This window comes from Rhinatrema bivittatum, chromosome 13 (assembly GCF_901001135.1).
Source record: "Rhinatrema bivittatum chromosome 13, aRhiBiv1.1, whole genome shotgun sequence".
Taxonomy (NCBI): domain Eukaryota; kingdom Metazoa; phylum Chordata; class Amphibia; order Gymnophiona; family Rhinatrematidae; genus Rhinatrema; species Rhinatrema bivittatum.
Window position 1 is genome coordinate 82,535,571 of NC_042627.1, and position 20,095 is coordinate 82,555,665.

The 20,095-nt window shown below is 45.1% G+C and overlaps 1 protein-coding gene across 1 annotated transcript in view; it reads right to left on the reverse strand.

The window, feature by feature from the left end:
- LOC115074757 (stereocilin-like) overlaps positions 1-20,095 on the reverse strand; it is a 102,928-nt gene that overhangs the window by 19,045 nt on the left and 63,788 nt on the right. Inside the window, exons 14-20 of the mRNA XM_029574518.1 lie at positions 18,980-19,115; positions 18,473-18,669; positions 10,993-11,083; positions 10,061-10,253; positions 4,098-4,270; positions 3,665-3,820; positions 3,092-3,234 (exon numbers count right to left, since the gene is read on the reverse strand). Of these exons, the coding sequence (XP_029430378.1) occupies positions 3,092-3,234; positions 3,665-3,820; positions 4,098-4,270; positions 10,061-10,253; positions 10,993-11,083; positions 18,473-18,669; positions 18,980-19,115 (1,089 nt within the window). The remainder of the gene's footprint in view (positions 1-3,091; positions 3,235-3,664; positions 3,821-4,097; positions 4,271-10,060; positions 10,254-10,992; positions 11,084-18,472; positions 18,670-18,979; positions 19,116-20,095) is intronic.

Genomic DNA, 20,095 nt, shown 5'->3' on the forward strand with positions numbered 1-20,095 from the left:
CCAGCTTCCTAAAAGGAGCACACGGGCCGCGACATATAGTGAACGTCTGGTACACTCCCACTCAACAAGAACACACGGGCCGCCACATACAGTGAACGTCTGGTACACTCCCACTCAACAAGAACACAGGGGCCGCCACATACAGTGAACCTCTGGTACACTCCCACTCAACAAGAACACAGGGGCCGCCACATACAGTGAACCTCTGGTACACTCCCACTCAACAAGAACACAGGGGCCGCCACATACAGTGAACCTCTGGTACACTCCCACTCAACAAGAACACAGGGGCCGCCACATACAGTGAACCTCTGGTACACTCCCACTCAACAAGAACACAGGGGCCGCCACATACAGTGAACCTCTGGTACACTCCCACTCAACAAGAACACAGGGGCCGCCACATACAGTGAACCTCTGGTACACTCCCACTCAACAAGAACACAGGGGCCGCCACATACAGTGAACGTCTGGTACACTCCCACTCAACAAGAACACACGGGCCGCCACATACCGTGACCGTCTGGTACACTCCCACTCAACAAGAACACACGGGCCGCCACATACAGTGAACCTCTGGTACACTCCCACTCAACAAGAACACAGGGGCCGCCACATACAGTGAACCTCTGGTACACTCCCACTCAACAAGAACACAGGGGCCGCCACATACAGTGAACGTCTGGTACACTCTCAACAAGAACACACGGGCCGCCACATACCGTGACCGTCTGGTACACTCCCACTCAACAAGAACACAGGGGCCGCCACATACCGTGACCGTCTGGTACACTCCCACTCAACAAGAACACACGGGCCGCCACATACAGTGAACCTCTGGTACACTCCCACTCAACAAGAACACAGGGGCCGCCACATACAGTGAACCTCTGGTACACTCCCACTCAACAAGAACACAGGGGCCGCCACATACAGTGAACCTCTGGTACACTCCCACTCAACAAGAACACAGGGGCCGCCACATACAGTGAACGTCTGGTACACTCCCACTCAACAAGAACACACGGGCCGCCACATACAGTGAACGTCTGGTACACTCCCACTCAACAAGAACACAGGGGCCGCCACATACAGTGAACGTCTGGTACACTCCCACTCAACAAGAACACAGGGGCCGCCACATACAGTGAACGTCTGGTACACTCCCACTCAACAAGAACACAGGGGCCGCCACATACAGTGAACGTCTGGTACACTCCCACTCAACAAGAACACACGGGCCGCCACATACAGTGAACGTCTGGTACACTCCCTCTCAACAAGAACACACGGGCCGCCACATACAGTGAACGTCTGGTACACTCCCACTCAACAAGAACACAGGGGCCGCCACATACAGTGAACGTCTGGTACACTCCCACTCAACAAGAACACACGGGCCGCCACATACAGTGAACGTCTGGTACACTCCTACTCAACAAGAACACAGGGGCCGCCACATACAGTGAACGTCTGGTACACTCCCACTCAACAAGAACACAGGGGCCGCCACATACAGTGAACGTCTGGTACACTCCCACTCAACAAGAACACACGGGCCGCCACATACAGTGAACGTCTGGTACACTCCCACTCAACAAGAACACACGGGCCGCCACATACAGTGAACGTCTGGTACACTCCCACTCAACAAGAACACGGGGGCCGCCACATACAGTGAACGTCTGGTACACTCCTACTCAACAAGAAATTGTGCAAGTAATTTATGCAAATTTTCAAAGTACTCATGTACTTTACAACTATGTGGCACCCCGATACTGAGGTGAAATGCAGCCTGGGATTTGTAGTCCTGTGTTTCACACTGAAATAAGAGGATTGAGGAGTGAAATGAGTCAGCACTTCTGGGAGATCTCATCTAATCCAGAAAGACATCGCTATTTTGATAAGAAATAAATAGGAAAATTCAGCAAGGTACTACCCTTAGGAAGGGAATAGCAAATGTATATTAGGGAACACTTTGGGTTGCTATTAAGAGGGATAGTAGAACTCTAGAGGGGGCTGAGGTGGTATTAGATGGGTGTGAGGGAGACTGAGATGGTGAGCTCCCAGTCCCTGCCTCCACCTTCGCGTGCCCCTTTCCTGCTCTCTGGGTGACCTTCACCTATTGTTACCGGAATTGCTGGAAACCTTTTTGTTGTCAGGTGGTTCCCCCGAGTTCCCTAGGGCCCGGGCCTCAGTTCTGTAACATCAGAGAGAGGCCCACAGGACCATCAGTGCCCTTATGGAGCAGGGAGGAAGGCGAGGAGAAGGCCAAAGGCACATTGAGATGAGCTGAGCTGTAAGAGGAACTGCAGTACAGTCTGCAACATGGCCCTTGTAGCCAAATCCTACCCACAGAAGCTTAAAAACTGCCTCAAGGTGTGGCCTGCAGAAGGAATTCAAGTGATTTCATTAATTGGCTTTAAGATCACAATTCATTTATTGGAAATAAAGGTCACAACTTTATCAAAGTTTAAAACGGAAAGTGATGAAAAGATTCTTTGTAGCTCTGGGTATTTACAAATTCAATCATTGGTCAGTACCTGCCTCCAGTGTGCTTTATTACTGCTGTGTACAACAAGGTGATCATTAATGCTGTTTACCATTGACATTAACCCTTGATTGAAAACTAAAACAATGCACAGGGTCTGGAAGAGAATGTGCCCTTCCCCATCAGGGAATTGTGATTGAAGTAAGCTGTTTGGGGTCCTGTGATGGTCATTCTCCCAGGAGATACACCGAAATAAAATGGGGACCGACCCCATGACAGCTCAAGAGCTATGCCCTAAATCCCAAATGCCAGCAATGCGGCCTCCGCTTAGGTAACACGGCGTGCATTGCCGCATGCAGAAGAGCCGAGTTTGACCTGTAAGCTCTGCTTCTGATTCAGGCGATACCTGCCGGTAAGGTTTTGGGTCATGTGATGGCTGGGATAGATGGAAGGAGTTACAGGGACTGTGCATGTGAGAGAGTTCCTGTCCTTCAGGCTTGCTGGACCTGAGGATTAATGAGAGGGGGCAGCTGTGAATGAAGGCTCAGGGGCCCAGCACAGAAAGAAACAAAACATTCCCGCCTAGCCCTGCTTGCTTACCAAAATTCCTCTGGTTTGATCTTGGCAATGTCCGATGTCTTCATACCACATATGATGTCACCGAGTGCCACCAGCTGGACAGAGTCCAGGTCACTGACTGACCTCTGCGATGTATTCAGGAAGTTTCTGAAGAGGATGCTCAGCTGAAAAATGAAGAACCACCAATGCATGAACTGCTCGCTGAAGCTGAACCTTTGTGCTATCATTGAAGAAAAAGCTAGGGCCTGACATTACAGTGTGTTAGCAAGAGACCAGGACACTAGCACCACCATTAGCCTTTTTATAGATGCTGCATTGACTTAACTGTTGTTTTAAGAGGGTTTTGTTGTTAATATGCATTGTATTTTGGTTATTATGCTTGCTCGCAGCCTTGATGTGCTGGCCGTAGGCAGGTTATGAAATGTTTATGGAATCCATGCATCCAGCACGGCAGCACAAAGCACTGGTCACTGACACATCCAGGGGCACTCAGCAAGGGTCTGATTCACTGTGCTCCACTAACTCAGGCCCCTGAGCTGCCAGGAAAAAGAGATGCATACAAAAACGTCTCTCCTCCTCTATCCGTAACCTTACCTGACTAGGACGCCAGTCTGGGACCCCACTCAAAGCTGCCACAGTTCCCAGATCTGAGAGACGCACTTTCTCCAATTCACTATCTGAGCAGCTGGAGGCGATCCTGCCCAGCTGGGCAATGAACTTCGCTGGCATGGCCGATACTGGCCCAAACACCTAGTGGGTATATATGCAGAGAAACTCAGGACCACTTAGCACCTCTTATTCCATAACCAAAGCAATTAATATCCCACGCAATATTTACTGTGTTTTTATTAACTACTACACATTTTAATTAAAAAAAATATTGCTAAGCAGGATTTGTTTTAGTGTCCAAGGAATACGGAGGCCACCTTGCCTGCAGGTCTCCTCCACCACTTGCAAAGTGACTGAGGATCCCATGTGAATGCAAAAACGTTAATTACTTTATATCATATATAGTTGGCTAACTTACCTCTCTGACTTTGTCCAACAAAACAGACAGATCACCAGAAGAGAAATGTAGATCTTGTCCAAAAACTTCTAAACAGTTAACAAAATTCTCTGTCGTCATTTTTGTCAAACTGTCCACATCCCACATCGATGGGCCTGTAGCTTTCACATCAGTACAGGATGGAAGCAGGGAATCTGCAACAGCAAACCGAGTGGAAGTTGTTAATAATGCAGCAGCCACATAGTGCTACAGCAGCCATGTGCATGTGAAACACAGAGCCCACATAGTGCCACAGCAGTCATGGTGATGTGAAACACAGAGCCCACATAGTGCTACAGCAGCCATGTGCATGTGAAACACAGAGCCCACATAGTGCCACAGCAGTCATGGTGATGTGAAACACAGAGCCCACATAGTGCCACAGCAGTCATGTGCATGTGAAATGCAGAGTCCACGTAATGCTACAGCAGCCACAGTGTAAGACAAATGCAGAGCCCCCATAATGCCACAGCAGTCATGGTCATGTGAAACACAGAGCCCCCATAGTGCTACAGCAGTCATGGTCATGTGAAACACAGAGCCCACACAGTGCCACAGCAGTCATGGTCATGTGAAACACAGAGCCCACATAGTGCTACAGCAGCCATGTGCATGTGAAACACAGAGCCCACATAGTGCCACAGCAGTCATGTGCATGTGAAATGCAGAGTCCACGTAATGCTACAGCAGCCACAGTGTAAGACAAATGCAGAGCCCCCATAATGCCACAGCAGTCATGGTCATGTGAAACACAGAGCCCACACAGAGCCACAGCAGTCATGGTCATGTGAAACACAGAGCCCACACAGAGCCACAGCAGTCATGGTCATGTGAAACACAGAGCCCACGGAGTGCCACAGCAGTCATGGTGATGTGAAACAGAGCCCACATAGTGCTACAGCAGTCATGGTCATGTGAAACACAGAGCCCACATAGTGCTACAGCAGTCATGGTCATGTGAAACACAGAGCCCACACAGTGCCACAGCAGTCATGGTCATGTGAAACACAGAGCCCACATAGTGCTACAGCAGTCATGGTCATGTGAAACACAGAGCCCACATAGTGCTACAGCAGTCATGGTCATGTGAAACACAGAGCCCACATAGTGCTACAGCAGTCATGGTCATGTCAAATGCAAAGAGGCACTTATGCAAAAACAGTGAGGTGCTTATTTTCAGCACATAACTTAGGCTATTTATTCACCTATATTTAGGCACCCAGTGCCGAGCCTGTTCCCTCAAACCCCCTCACCCACTTTTTAGGTGCCTAAATTTAGGAGCTCAGTGGAGGGGGATGGGGATGTTCATTTAGGGAGATGCAGTGTTGTGTACATTGAGTAGTGCTACAGAAGTGATAAGAAGTCCCTACTTAAGTATCTAGACCTGGGGTGGCCAGGTTTTCAGGATATCCACAATGAAGATGCAAATCTCTCTCATGCATATGCTTTGTGGCTCTCGAGGACTGGAGTTGGCTTCCCCTGATGTAGACCTCAATTCCATATAAAAATTGAACTTTGACATGGAAGAACATGGGACGTGGTATCTAAACTGGACTTAAGCTATTTCAATAGTGGGCCATGCTAATTAAGCTTAGAGAAATGCTATCTTCATTTTAGGAAAAACTGAAAGGTTATGTTCTTGGAGCTGGCATTTGGCTGATTTAGGGAAAGTGCCTATTCTAAGAATATATTTTATGCTTGATATTGCTGTTTTTGTAAAGTTTGATGCTTGTTTGCATAAGTTGTATGAACTGTATTTTTATAAGCTGCACAAATCAAAGATTTGGATTTGTGGGATATGAAAAAATGTAAATATTTCAAGTCAGCTGACACAACTGCCTATGAACGCCAGACACATTCTGACAGACCCCAGGGATAGGTCAGAGGTCAAAGGGCAGCATGTGTACTGCTTCTGCGAGTCCCAAGCCTTCATTTCAAATGCTTTGCGGGCACCCTGTACTATATTCCAGCAGCAGGCACACGTGGAGAGCATTTTTTCGTATGTTTTTATTTTTTTGGCAAACATACAAAGCAGGTATTTATTATTTATGTAATGTTACATATACAGTCAATGGTATATTGGATCTACCGGCACAGCCCTACTGTACATCAGCAACCACACACAGGCTGGAAATCATCTTTTTGTACCGGCAGTTCAGTCTTGGAAAAAGCTAAGTTACAAACCTGTAGCAAGTGTTTTCTGTAGACAGCAGGACAGATCAGTCACACAAGTGGGTGACATCGTTCGACAGCATTGAGACAGAAGTGCTCCCCGAGATTTCAGAAAAATCTTCCTGCCCAGCCGCTACCATGTGGGTCACTTCTATGGGGTGCAGGCAGGGCCTTCAAGGCATTCAGTGAATCCCCAGCCGTTAGTTGTTGCTACGGGATGGCAAGTGCCACCCCAATTTAATACAACGCATCGGGCAGAAACAAACCGAACCCCTGCCCAATCCAATCAGTGGTATCACACATACCCTGGTCTACACCACCCCCACGGCCAGCAGGAGTCGCTTTTATCCAAATGTCATCTGCTGCCGCAGAACCAATCTCACAGCTCTTACCATAAGATCAGCTCCACAGCTGCAAGAGATGACATTAGGATAAACGCAATTCCTACCATCGCCCGCCCGACAACTAGGCAGGCCCGTGGCAGCTGATGAGAGAGAGGTCACGGTTACCGCCAGCAGATCCCATCCTGCTGACAGCTGAAGAGAGAAGGACAATGTGGTGGCTGCCGGTGGACCCTCTCCCGCTGGTGGCAGAAGGGAGAAGGACAATGCAGTGGCCACCAGCAGACCCCATCCTGCTGGCCACGTGAGAAGAAGGACCTAGTGCCACTAACAGATCCTATCCTACTGCTGGCTAAACAACGGGCCCAGGGTAGAGCCTGTGTGCAGGGGTCACCTCTTGTGTGTGTGGATGAGAACCTGTGGGGGTTTGAGAAGGAGGGTGTGGGTGGGTGGGTGATTGCGTGTGTGATTGCGTGGGGGTGCGCGTGTGTGTATGCGTCTCTTTGGGTGAATGAGCTCCTGTGTATATATGGGTGACAAGTTGTGTGGAGACCATTTCTCAAAAGGGACAGAGACAGGGTGGAGGTGGTCCAGAGTAGGGCGACCAAAATTGTGGGGGTCTCTATCAAATAACTTATGAGGAGAGGTTGAAGGATCTGAATCTGTATACCCTGGTGAAGAGGAGTTGCAGGGGAGATAGGATCCAGACCTTCAGATACTTGAAAGGTCTTAATGATGCACATTAGATAAACCTTTTCCGTTGGAAAGAAATCAGTAGAACTAGGGGTCGCATAATGAAACTCCAGGGAGGATGACTCCAGAACCAACGTCAGGAAATATTTCTTCATGGAGAGGGTGGTGGATGCCTGGAACGCCCTTCCAGAGGAGGTGGTGAAGGCAAAAACGGTGAAAGATTTCAAAGGGGCATGGGATAAACACTGTGGATCCCTTAAGGCAGAGGATGGAAATGAGGAAAAGAGCGCATGGAGGTAACTTGCTGGTGTGGCGGTTACTGCCCTTAACCAATAAGCCTTCAAGTTGTTGATGCAACTGCAACATTGCTCTCTGCTTCAATGGCAAGAGGTGACGGCGAATTGGTCTCAAACAGCAAGCAACAAGGGCCCTGACTTTGATGGTCTGGGCAACTGATAATTATAAAGGTGACTTGTATGGCACAGTAGTTACTACCAGAAGCTTGCTGGGCAGTCTGGATGGACCATTTGGTCCTTTTCTGTCATCATTTCTATGTTTCTGTTTTTGTGGGGGTTAAGAGTGTGTGGGTGTGTGGCTGGGTGAGATGTTGTGTGTGAGGTTAGGGGTGTCAGTGTGACTGCCTATGTGTGGGTGTGGGAGCCTGTGATGGGTGAAAGCCTGGGTGTGTATTTGTGGATGGGTGAGTTCCTGTTTATGTGTGTGAGAGAAAGGCTGAGTGTGGAGTTTGAGGTCTGTGTGTGGGGATATGTGGCAATGTGTGATTGCCAGTGTGTGGATGTGAATGGATGACTACCTGTGTTTGTGTGGATGAAAGCCTGGGTGGGGGGGGGGGGGGGGAGGAGAACCAGTGTGAGTGGGGGAGAACTGGTGTGTGTGTGTGAGAGAAGATAAAGTTTGTACAGCTCCCCCAATCCACGACAATCTCAGAGCAGCTGTAAATCAAAATATCCCAGGTATGAAGAGTGGCAGAATTTTAAAATCTTTAGTTTTATTATTGGATATTATTTGATGTGTCTGCTGTTTTGAAATCTTATATTAGTATTTTGGGAAATTTATAAACATTTTTCTTGAGGTTTTAATTTTTGTATGTTGTACTCATCAGTATTTAAATATTCATTCTTTTTATTAGTATGGTTGCACTTTTATGATTGATGTTTATATTTTATTTCGTTTGTTGTTTGTTGGTCTCTTATTTTGCCTTTGATTAGGGTCTGTCTGTAATCTGTTATCTGTGATTGAGGTGAAAGATTCTGCTAGTTTATAGTTTCTGTGTAGGAATCTATAGCAGTCCATCTTGTTCTGTTTTCAGTAGGAGGTGTATTGGTCTTCTATGGCCTGATGTAATCTTTGCAGTGCTGCTCTTTCCTGTGTAGGGTTGTTGCTGTTTGAGTCCTGGGAATTTTTATATTGCAGATTTATCTCTTGGGGTAAACTGCATTCTTATCAGGCTGTGATAGCTTTTATTGGAGGTATATAGGTATTATCCAAAAATACTGTACGTGAGTTACTGAGACAGTATAGGTCCCGTCTTTAGATGTGAATGTCTCTGATGTGACATTTATTTATTTATTTTTATATACAGACATTCACCCAGGAGTATCACATTGGTTTACATAATATCTAGTGAGTTAGTGTGATAACAGCTCATACTATCTTTACATTGAGACATTGTAAAATTACAGCGAAGTATGGTTTTGTAACGTATAAAATTATAACATTGTAAAAACAAAGGTGATTTGTTATCTTAACAATATAACAGCTAACGTTTGATTTGACTATTAAGACTATTAAGTGTTTTCATTGTAGTTATTCCCTCAGTTATTCTTTGCTGGATTGTAATAAAGTTTCTTCAGGTTCAGATGTGAGTAAACCAGCAATTTCCCCTGACAAATTTGATCTGAAATTAGGGAAAGATGCTTAAAAGCTTTAGTATAATACTTTTAGGTGCAGGCATTATTTTATTTTACAGGTCTTTTAGGCAGCCTGGCTTGTCTTGTTTTGGTGTTTCAGAGCCTGATGTAATATTGCCTCTTTGTAGGTAAGGCTGCAGTTTGAGTGCTATTCTTGGTATAGGAAGTTTACTATATTGGAATTGTTTATTCACATCCATTACATGTTACAGTGGCCTAATGCCATACGGGTTCCATGTATCTTTTGTGTCTAGGGGAGAGGGGGTTGAGGGAGCGAGAGTGGGCAGGTGGGCGACGCGACTGAATCCCCTGCTATAGATGTCACTACACGCCGCTGGGGAAGAGTGGCAGATCTGCTGTCCATGGAGAGAGTGCATTACATGGAATTCATCTGAGATAGCCCCAATCTTTCCCCGGGGACATAACATTTCGGCAGTGGTTAGCACCTTGATGAGTGCCCTCTCCTGAACATGAATGTGTGGGAGAGACTTCCACATGGTTGCAATTGTGAATTGAGCCCTGTAGTATTGAAAGGGGATTTTTTTTCTTCTGTTTCCCTTATTACAAATCTTTTCCCAAGCCTCTAGCATCCTGTGTAGAGGTGCATGAAGGGGTAAGGAGGACAACAGACTTCCTGTTTTGGAGAGGAAGCCACTTTGGCTGATTGTGTTGATCCCTACAATAACCGAAAGGGCTGGTGAGATGGTGACTAATGGAGCACCCCTTCTGCACTGGAAGGGACTGAGGGTAATATAGCTCTCAATCTTTTATAGAAAGCTCGTTTGCTGATTACAGACTCTTTACGAACCTGCTGCTGCCCTAGATGTCTTCCTTACTTCCTGCATTCCCAGGAAGTTCTGCACCACAATCTGCTTCTTATAAAACTGATCCTCTGCAGCAGGTTTCCCCAGGTTCTTGACACAGGAGGCACCCAGGGGACTGGCTTCCCATGCATGCTCGCTATGAAAAAGAAGCACAACCCGCTCCTTTGTCATGATGTCCTACAAAAGAATAGGTGGAGAAAAAGACATTTAAACCCATCTGATGACCCAAATCCAGCAGTGTCCCAGAGAGAAAGAGCATCCAGATTCAAATTATATTTTAAAAGTAGATCATTCAAAGCCAAGAGACTGCTGTAAGCATAAGGAAACCTAATCCACTGCCCCTGAGACTACAGAAACATGAGAGAAGGCTAAAATCCAAAGGTGAGTCCTAGAGGCAACACAGTGACCAAACCTTAGAGTACAATCTAGGGATGAGAGCATCAAAACTTAAAGATGGCCACACCTGACAGCCTGTTAATATTCAAAAGGTTGCTCCAGCAATGGAGTCTGCCCCAGACACAGAGAATATCCAAAACTGAAAGTAGTATAGAGACACAAACGTAGCCCAGCTAGAGAGCCTCCAGGAAGGCAGCATGTGCAGCTTCCATCACAAATCAAGGTCGGTGCGGGTCATTCACACACAGCCTGGGCACATATATCAGGGCCTTCCCTCTGCATGCATGGGTTAGCATGAAATTTGGCAAGGGTGCTGGCATCTCAGTAAGAAAAACTCCAACCAAATTACAGCCAAATCTGTCCACAGACAGGACCCTCCACACATGCATTTGTATGGACATTCAGACAATCACTGGCTTGTGAGCTAGAGCAGAACTGGAGAAAAAGTGGCAGTGTGAGACAGGAACACTGCCAGTATGGAAAGGAAGAGACTGTGCTCATGTTTCCAAGGTATGCTTACCCTACCCAAGTCCAGTATGGATTCTATAGGCAGAAAGAAGAGCAGCCTTTCCACATGATCCAGAACCAGGGATGACCAGCTATAGGAAGGACTGAAAAAAAGCAACCAGGATAAGTGAGACCCAGAACTTACAGGCCTAGCATATCTCATGCATGGCACACAGATAGGAAAGATACATGTCACAGCATATAGCACTGCTTGATATTACACACAACACTGACTGCAATGCAGTGCCAACAGGAACAGCATAACTCATTGCATGGCACACAGATAGGAAAAGTACATGTCACAGCATATAGCACTGCTTGATATTACACACAACACTGACTGCAATGCAGTGCCAACAGGAACAGCATAACTTATTGCATGGCACACAGATAGGAAAGGTACATGTCACAGCATATAGCACTGCTTGATATTACACACAACACTGACTGCAATGCAGTGCCAACAGGAACAGCATAACTCATTGCATGGCACACAGATAGGAAAGGTACATGTCATAGCATATAGCACTGCTTGATATTACACACAACACTGACTGCAATGCAGTGCCAACAGGAACAGCATAACTTATTGCATGGCACACAGATAGGAAAGGTACATGTCACAGCATATAGCATTGCTTGATATTACACACAACACTGCAATGCTGTGCCAACAGGAACAGCATAACTCATTGCATGGTGTACAGATAGGAAAGGTACATGTCACAGCATATAGCACTGCTTGATATTACACACAACACTGCAATGCAGTGCCAACAGGAACAGCATAACTCATTGCATGGCACACAGATAGGAAAGGTACATGTCACAGCATATAGCACTGCTTGATATTACACACAACACTGACTGCAATGCAGTGCCAACAGGAACAGCATAACTCATTGCATGGCACACAGATAGGAAAGGTACATGTCACAGCATATAGCACTGCTTGATATTACACACAACACTGACTGCAATGCAGTGCCAACAGGAACAGCATAACTCATTGCATGGCGTACAGATAGGAAAGGTACATGTCACAGCATATAGCACTGCTTGATATTACACACAACACTGACTGCAATGCAGTGCCAACAGGAACAGCATAACTCATTGCATGGCACACAGATAGGAAAGGTACATGTCACAGCATACAGCACTGCTTGATATTACACAGAACACTGACTGCAATGCAGTGCCAACAGGAACAGCATAACTCATTGCATGGCACACAGATAGGAAAGGTACATGTCACAGCATACAGCACTGCTTGATATTACACAGAACACTGACTGCAATGCAGTGCCAACAGGAACAGCATAACTTATTGCATGGCACACAGATAGGAAAGGTACATGTCACAGCATATAGCACTGCTTGACATTACACACAACACTGACTGCAATGCAGTGCCAACGGGAACAGCATAACTCATTGCATGGCACACAGATAGGAAAGGTACATGTCACAGCATATAGCACTGCTTGATATTACACACAACACTGACTGCAATGCAGTGCCAACGGGAACAGCATAACTCATTGCATGGCACACAGATAGGAAAGGTACATGTCACAGCATACAGCACTGCTTGATATTACACAGAACACTGACTGCAATGCAGTGCCAACAGGAACAGCATAACTTATTGCATGGCACACAGATAGGAAAGGTACATGTCACAGCATATAGCACTGCTTGATATTACACACAACACTGACTGCAATGCAGTGCCAACAGGAACAGCATAACTTATTGCATGGCACACAGATAGGAAAGGTACATGTCACAGCATATAGCACTGCTTGATATTACACACAACACTGACTGCAATGCAGTGCCAACAGGAACAGCATAACTTATTGCATGGCACACAGATAGGAAAGGTACATGTCACAGCATATAGCACTGCTTGACATTACACACAACACTGACTGCAATGCAGTGCCAACGGGAACAGCATAACTCATTGCATGGCACACAAATAGGAAAGGTACATGTCACAGCATATAGCACTGCTTGACATTACACACAACACTGACTGCAATGCAGTGCCAACAGGAACAGCATAACTCATTGCATGGCACAGCAATGAGTTATGCTGTGCCTGAGTTTTGAGATGCCCATCAGCGCTGGGTCTATCTCAGCACAGGGCATATTGCCAGAAGAGACACTGATGGATTACATTCAGTGCGTGGGACACAGTAAAATATGAGGCACTGACGAGGTACATGATGCTTGTCAGTGCTGGGGAGCACAGTATCACAGTACAGGGCACAACTTTATAGGAGACCCTGATGGATTATACATAGTGCTGGGGGAGGGGAGTGGCATTAAGAATTGTGACACTGATGAGTTACTGACAAATTACAGGATGTCTATCTCAGCACAGGGCACAGCATATTATAGGAGACATTGCAAGGAGATGCCCTTCACTGAAACAGCATAAAATAGAGAAGCTGCAGCAAGGACGGAATGTAATGGACACAGAAGTATAAATCCAGAAGCTGATCTATAGGTGATATTATTTACTGGATATGTAAGACATTTGAGATGAGTTTTAGAGTTCTAATCCCTTGATTGGATCAGTGCAAAATGAGCCATGGTTGTCTGAATGTATGAGTATTTGAAGTTGGATTACATCATCAATATTTGTTATCCAAGTTGTGAAGCTCTGCAAAGTAAGGAGTGAATTTTCAGAGTAATCACGCATAGAACACAGGTTTATGTGCATAACTGGCTCCTTATAAAATTGCCCAGGGATTATGCAGGTAAATGTATGCACAGAATCTGATGTCATGCGACAAAAGGCCTTCCGGGGCGTCAGTGTTGGGATTTATGCACAAGCTTATGACCTGCACATGGGTTTTCCCTCCCTAACATCAGATGGAGATATAGGACAAGCCGAGCTCTGCCATCCCCCTATATAGGACCCTGTGTAACCTCAGCTCTCCAGTATTCTCTGTATCAAAGCAGCTGAGTAACTTTCTCTTCCTCTGTGAACAGATAACTGACCACCATTGGTTCTCCATTCCCTGTGCAATCTACCAGAGGCATCGTAGCCTTCCCCAGTTCCCTAGCCCCCTGCCCCTTAAAAGATCCTACCTTTTTTTCCCTTTGTTTAAGAGCTTAAGCCAGCTCCTGAGCTTGCGTAAGTTGTGCGCGCCAGCAGGCTGCCGGCGTGCGATCCCCCAGCACAGCGGCAAATGGCCACTGCCCCGTCCCCCGGACCACCCCTTTTGCGAGGCCTGGCTCTCGTACACGTAAAGGGATTATGCGCGCAGCACACACAAGGCCCAGCCATGCGTGTAACCCCTGGAATTTACATGCAGGGGGTGTTAAAATTCGCCCGTAAGAAAGCAACTCTCACCTTAATCGTACTGCACGCTGCTCATAGTTGCTTCCTGCACATCCTAAGCTCGGCTGTGCTCTATGGGGTCCTGGCTCTTAGGGACGCAGGCCCTACTTCCACCTTCCACTGCAATCTGCAGCTGGGCTTTGTGCTTCCTCGTTCACTATGGCTGCAACTACATCCACCCCATGGCAGTGCTCGCTTAAAAGCTCCCGACCTGCAGTCTCTATGCATGTGCCCTCCTCTGCAGGGGGTCTCCACCACTCGTCTTCCAAGCCCATTGCTCCAGCTTACCCTCAGGGCTGTCAACACCTCCATCTTCTCTGTCTCTCTTCCTGTTCCTGCCCTGTTCCTCCTTCAGACAAGCTCTCACCCCTTTCCCACCACACCCAGGCTCTTTCAACTTCTGAATAGGGTAAAGCATAGGAAGTTCCTCCCCCTCCAGAACCCCTGTAACTTCTGAGAGTTGCAGTCCACCTCCTATTCTGATTTCTTTTATATATTGGATTTGCTTCCCAAGTTTTCCTTACAGTCCGCCTTCTTGATTTGCCAGGGTAATAAAATGACCATCACAGGATGAACGGGATGCACCCAAGCAACCTCTAATTTGGGTGGGACCTAGCTAAGCCTGTCCTAAGGATGACCACCCCAAAGGTGGCGTCCCCTCTGGCCTGAAGATCTAAGTGGTAACCATTAGAGAAGGACAGCAAACAGATGGGGGATCACATGATGCAGCACCCTCCATTCCTTCGAGATAGATCTCAGAAGGAAAGGCCAGGTGATGTTTGCGCCTTCTCTTCCTGAATTGATTGGGGGTGACATGCCAATGTCACTGTCCATTCCTGCCACCCCTACTCCCTAGTTTAAATGCCGCTTAATGTATGACCTGAATTTTTCACTTAGCATCCTCTTTCCTGCCACAGACAAATGTAGACCATCCTTACCATATAATCTTTTATTGCTCTGTACACGGCCCCAGCCTCCAATGTATCCAAAAACATTTTCTTTACAGCAGGTTGTGAGCCAGACATTGAAATTATATGTATGGCATAACGTTTCCTTCCCCTTTCCATGAACAGGTAATACTTCTGAAAAGGCATGTGTCTAATCTTCTCCCCTAGATTTTGGAAATGTTCCGTTTATAGTGAGGTCATTGGTTCCCAGATGGATGATGACATTGATATCTGCATTCTTACTTTCTTCTATAATTGCATTGACCACCCGGTTTGCATTTCTATTAGTTGAGCATCCTGGAATGTAATTAACCATTGTGTCCCCATCAAATTGCATTCCCAAATTGGTTCCTCCAAAGACCGAATCTCCCAGAAGAAGCAGCTTTCCTTTATCACATTTGACCACATTGAAGAGTTTCTGGGTGCATTGGGTGACTACTTCCCTTTGAGATATCACTTCATGTTCTGTTGTTAGGGTTTCTTCATTTTCCAAAGCAGAAAAAGCATTATGTAAGGGTAAACGTTGAGAGAGTGAGTGTCTCTTCATCACTGGCCTTATTCTGCCTGAGCTGACTGTAATCCAGTTATTCCTGGGATTCTGAACCTTGGATGTCTGGCTTCTCAGTGGGAGTGAGGGTGGGTATTCAGGATGCTGTCCAGTTGGGGAGATTGGGTGTCTTATAGTCACATGTCTTGTTCTACCAGATCCCACAGTAAACCATTTACTCTTGGGATTCTGAATCTTCTGTGGAAGCTGAGAAAGATATTCTGATTGCAACAAGATAGGAATTATTCAGATTTCAAAAACCTGCCCTGTTTCAAATGCATCTCCTGCTTTTTCATTGCAGACAGCTGAAAATAAATTGGACAACCTTCAAGTCTCCAAATGGTAGGCCATGGGACATGAGCACCCCAAATGTTACACTGAATAAAAGCCATTCTGCTAATAGTGACAATTATACAAGTTGTTAGATTGGTACTTTAGTCTTGTTATTCACTTAACCAAGTCCTTAGAGGAACTATTTAGGAAGAAAGAAACCTAGGGGTAGGAGTAGGAGAGAACAGCTCCTGCAGATAGCCATCCTTTGTTCTATATATTACAAACACAATTATTTCAATCCACACTAGCCAGGAGTCTGGCTAGATTAAATAGAAAGAGATTTCAAAACATGCAAGAACAGAGGAAATATAATACAAAATAGAACAATGTCAGCAAGAAAGCAGTCTTTATTATGGCTAGCAAATTAAAAATTAAACTTCTCTGGTCACAAGCACAGGTATGTGTGTCACTGGAGAGGCACCTGAACAATTATTTATCTTCTATTTAAGTTACTTCTTAATCAACCCCTGCAGAGCCTTGTGAATCACCAGCTCAAAGGCAAATAGCTTTTTTTTCTTAAAACTTTACCACCAGTTATTTCTATACATCCCAGAAAGCAGTCTATAAACAGTGGCTAGGGAATCCTGCCACCAAGAAATCAAACGTCTCCTCAATAGCCTAAATCTAGTACTAAACTCCTCATATCTCCAGAGAACAGCAATCTCACCGCTTCTTATCTAACCAACCCACCAACCACTCAAGTGAGAGATTTAGGAGTGATAATTGACAACAGGTTGAACTTCAAAGCCTCCATCAACAGAACGACCAAAGACTGCTTCCACAAACTCCAAGTTTTAAAAAGGATAAGACCTCTCTTCCATGCCCAAGATTTCAGAACGATCCTCCAAGCAATTATTTTCTCAAAGTTAGATTACTGCAACGCTATCTTACTTGGTCTCCCTTCCTCCTACACAAAACCGCTCCAAATGGTACAAAATGCAGCAGCCCATTTACTAACAAACACCAGGAAAAGAGACCATATTTCCCCAATTCTAAAAGACCTTCATTGGTTACCAGTCCACTTCAGAATCATCTACAAATCCATCTCCTTTATATACAAAATCATCCATCACCACACCACAATTGACCTACAATTTCCTCTCCGCTTACACAACTCCACAAGACCTACCAGAGACGCATACAGAGGACCCCTCCATGTACCCCCTACTAAAACCACCAGTCACATTACCTTAAGAGATCGAGCCCTCTCCACAGCTGGCCCACTGTTATGGAGCTCCATCCCTCCCGATCTCAGACAGGAGCCTTGCCTCCTAACCTTTAGAAAAAGACTCAAGACTTGGCTGTTTATGCAAGCTTTCCCGGACTTAAATTAATGCACCTCGCCATCAACATATCCAACACAGCAGCTGTACCTCTTCTCCTTGTATATAATTTAGTCTCTGCTAAACTATCTTTATTTCCTCTGATCCCAGTTCAATAGCCCTTGTTAATTGTAACTGCTTTTCTTCGACACGTTATTTCTGTTTTTGATGTATTTATTGCACCCCTGTTTATATGTAAACCAGCATGATGTGATCGTTTCATGAACGCCGGTATATAAAAACCTTAAATAAATAAATAAATAAAAGAGACAGAGCTACATGCAATAACCTATGACTGAAATCCTTCCCACAGAGAGCCAGTGACAGCGTGGGATACATAAAAATCCATACCCTGAATCCATGTGCATGGATTTCCCAGGCAGCTGAAGGGGCGAAGCCTGGGCAGATTAATTCTCATGAATTGTCTGAATAGTACGGTCACCTCAGTTCATCTTAGACACCAAGGAGCGGCCATTAGATCAAGAGATAAAACTCAAAGCCTGCCTGCAAGGGAGCAAAATGTATTAAGAAAAACCTGGAGAGCATTTATCATCCAGGATGTCAGCATTGTGGACTGGAGTTTGTGACCGTGGACAGGAAGTCATAGGGTAATATAGCCACTCAGGGCCCCTGCTAGCAGGAGGTGAACACTGCACAGATATCTTCACACCCCCGTAAGAATGAGAGAGGGTGAGAGAAGTTAAAGGGTGGGTCAGTAAAGGAGTATGAGTGGGCTGAAAGAGAAGGTCAGTGAGAGAATGCAATCCGCTTTGACATGCCTGAAAGGTGGAGGATACGTTTAAATATCACCTCATGCTCCTCCTTAACTCATTTTGCAATGACTTGATGAGGGGAGCAAACATATTCAGTTAATCTAATAAGAAAGTCTCTCCTACAACTTGTTCAATGACTTTTACTTCCATATTTATAATCAGAGTAACACAGTAAGTGAAATATTACGTATTCTTCTCTGCTTTCCTTACCCAAACATCTCTTGCTCCTGCATCATATTGGCAAGCAAAGATTTTTTTTCCGTCTCAAAGCAGAAGGCCTTCATACTCTCCAGGTTCTGCTTCAAGAATCTTCGAGATATGTTAGAAAAGATTTCACCATTGACAAAGGGTGCCAGCATGCCCAGTGAGCTGTACTCTGCTGCAGAGATGCGACCAGAGGAGATGCCCTGAATCAAACCAGAAACTGGGTAACACATACTATAATCTCCAGATTAGAAATCATCCTTATTAATATCACACAGGGAAAAGGGGAGATTCTCTCTCAGCCCGTGTCACTTTCATGCCAAAGAGGTAATCAAAACCATGTCAGTGTAGCGTAGGAAACAGCTACTGGGCAGACTGGGTAGAATTGGCCTTATCGGTCAATGTCCTATAAATATTCTATTGGCTCCCTGAGCCTCTGCTAGCATCACATACACATGGAGTAGGGCTCTCCGAGTCCCTCCTGACTTTCTAAGCATATGCAGAATATCTCACCAGTTTCTGAATCATATTCTCAATCAAGAGTGCACGTTTAGTAGCTGAAAGTTCTAGAAAATATTGTGGGTCATTCAATAGGAGTTTCTTGAGACTGATTGTACTGCCCACCGAAAGCCTCTTTATTCTGCTGAGCCTGAAAGAGTCCAGAAGGAACAAAGTCAATCCATGATTCAAATAGACCAGAAGGATAATTCTCAAAAGCATTTAGCTGGGGGACAGGGCTTGAATGAGCATTGCCTTCCCCTGCCGGACTGAAACTACTCAGGCATCTGCAGACAGACTGCGGAGTCATTCCCAGAGGTGTCACCCCTATCCTACCCCCTCAGCCGCCTGCACAAAAGACAGCTCTAAGCTAACACTAATGCTAAAGGGCAGCTTCCTGCACTGTGTGGAAAGTTCCCAGGTAGCTTACAAGTGTGAGAATTCCCACCAATAAATTCAGTCCAGCAGAATAAATAGGAAGTAAATAATTTCTCTCTTAATATATAAATCGTTCTCCTACTAACTGTAGACAGTCTAGATAAAGACATATTTATTTGAATCTGGCCAAAATACATGAGAAATATGAAAAAGCATGGTTAAATTAAGAACTTATTAAACAGTACTTGTAGCATTTCATGAATAATCAGACGCAAATGTGAAACTTGTGAGGAGTAGTGCCTGTTTGACTCCTCTGTATTTTATTTTTATTTATTTATTTAAAAATGTTTGTATACCGTCTTTACAAACAGTGTTTAATCAAAACGGTTTACATAACTAAATAAAAAACAAATGTAAATAAAGATTTTAATTTAAAAGAACATAAAGATTATCAAATTATAAAAGCTCAAAATTACAAAAATATATAATAAAAATAAAAATCTAAAACAATGAATAGTTTACATAAAAAATAAATCAATATATAATAATGTTGTGCCCTGTGTGATGGAGAAGTAGTTATGTTATTTAGTGTGTACTTCCAGCTCAGTCAGACCTGTAAGACTGTGACCCCCTCTGGTGACAGGGAAATGCCTATAGTAGCTAAATAGAATCCACTTTTAAAGTGCTGAAAAGCAGAATATAAATCAAAGAGGAAAATTAGTTCTTGCTAATTTTCATTCCTGTAGTACCACA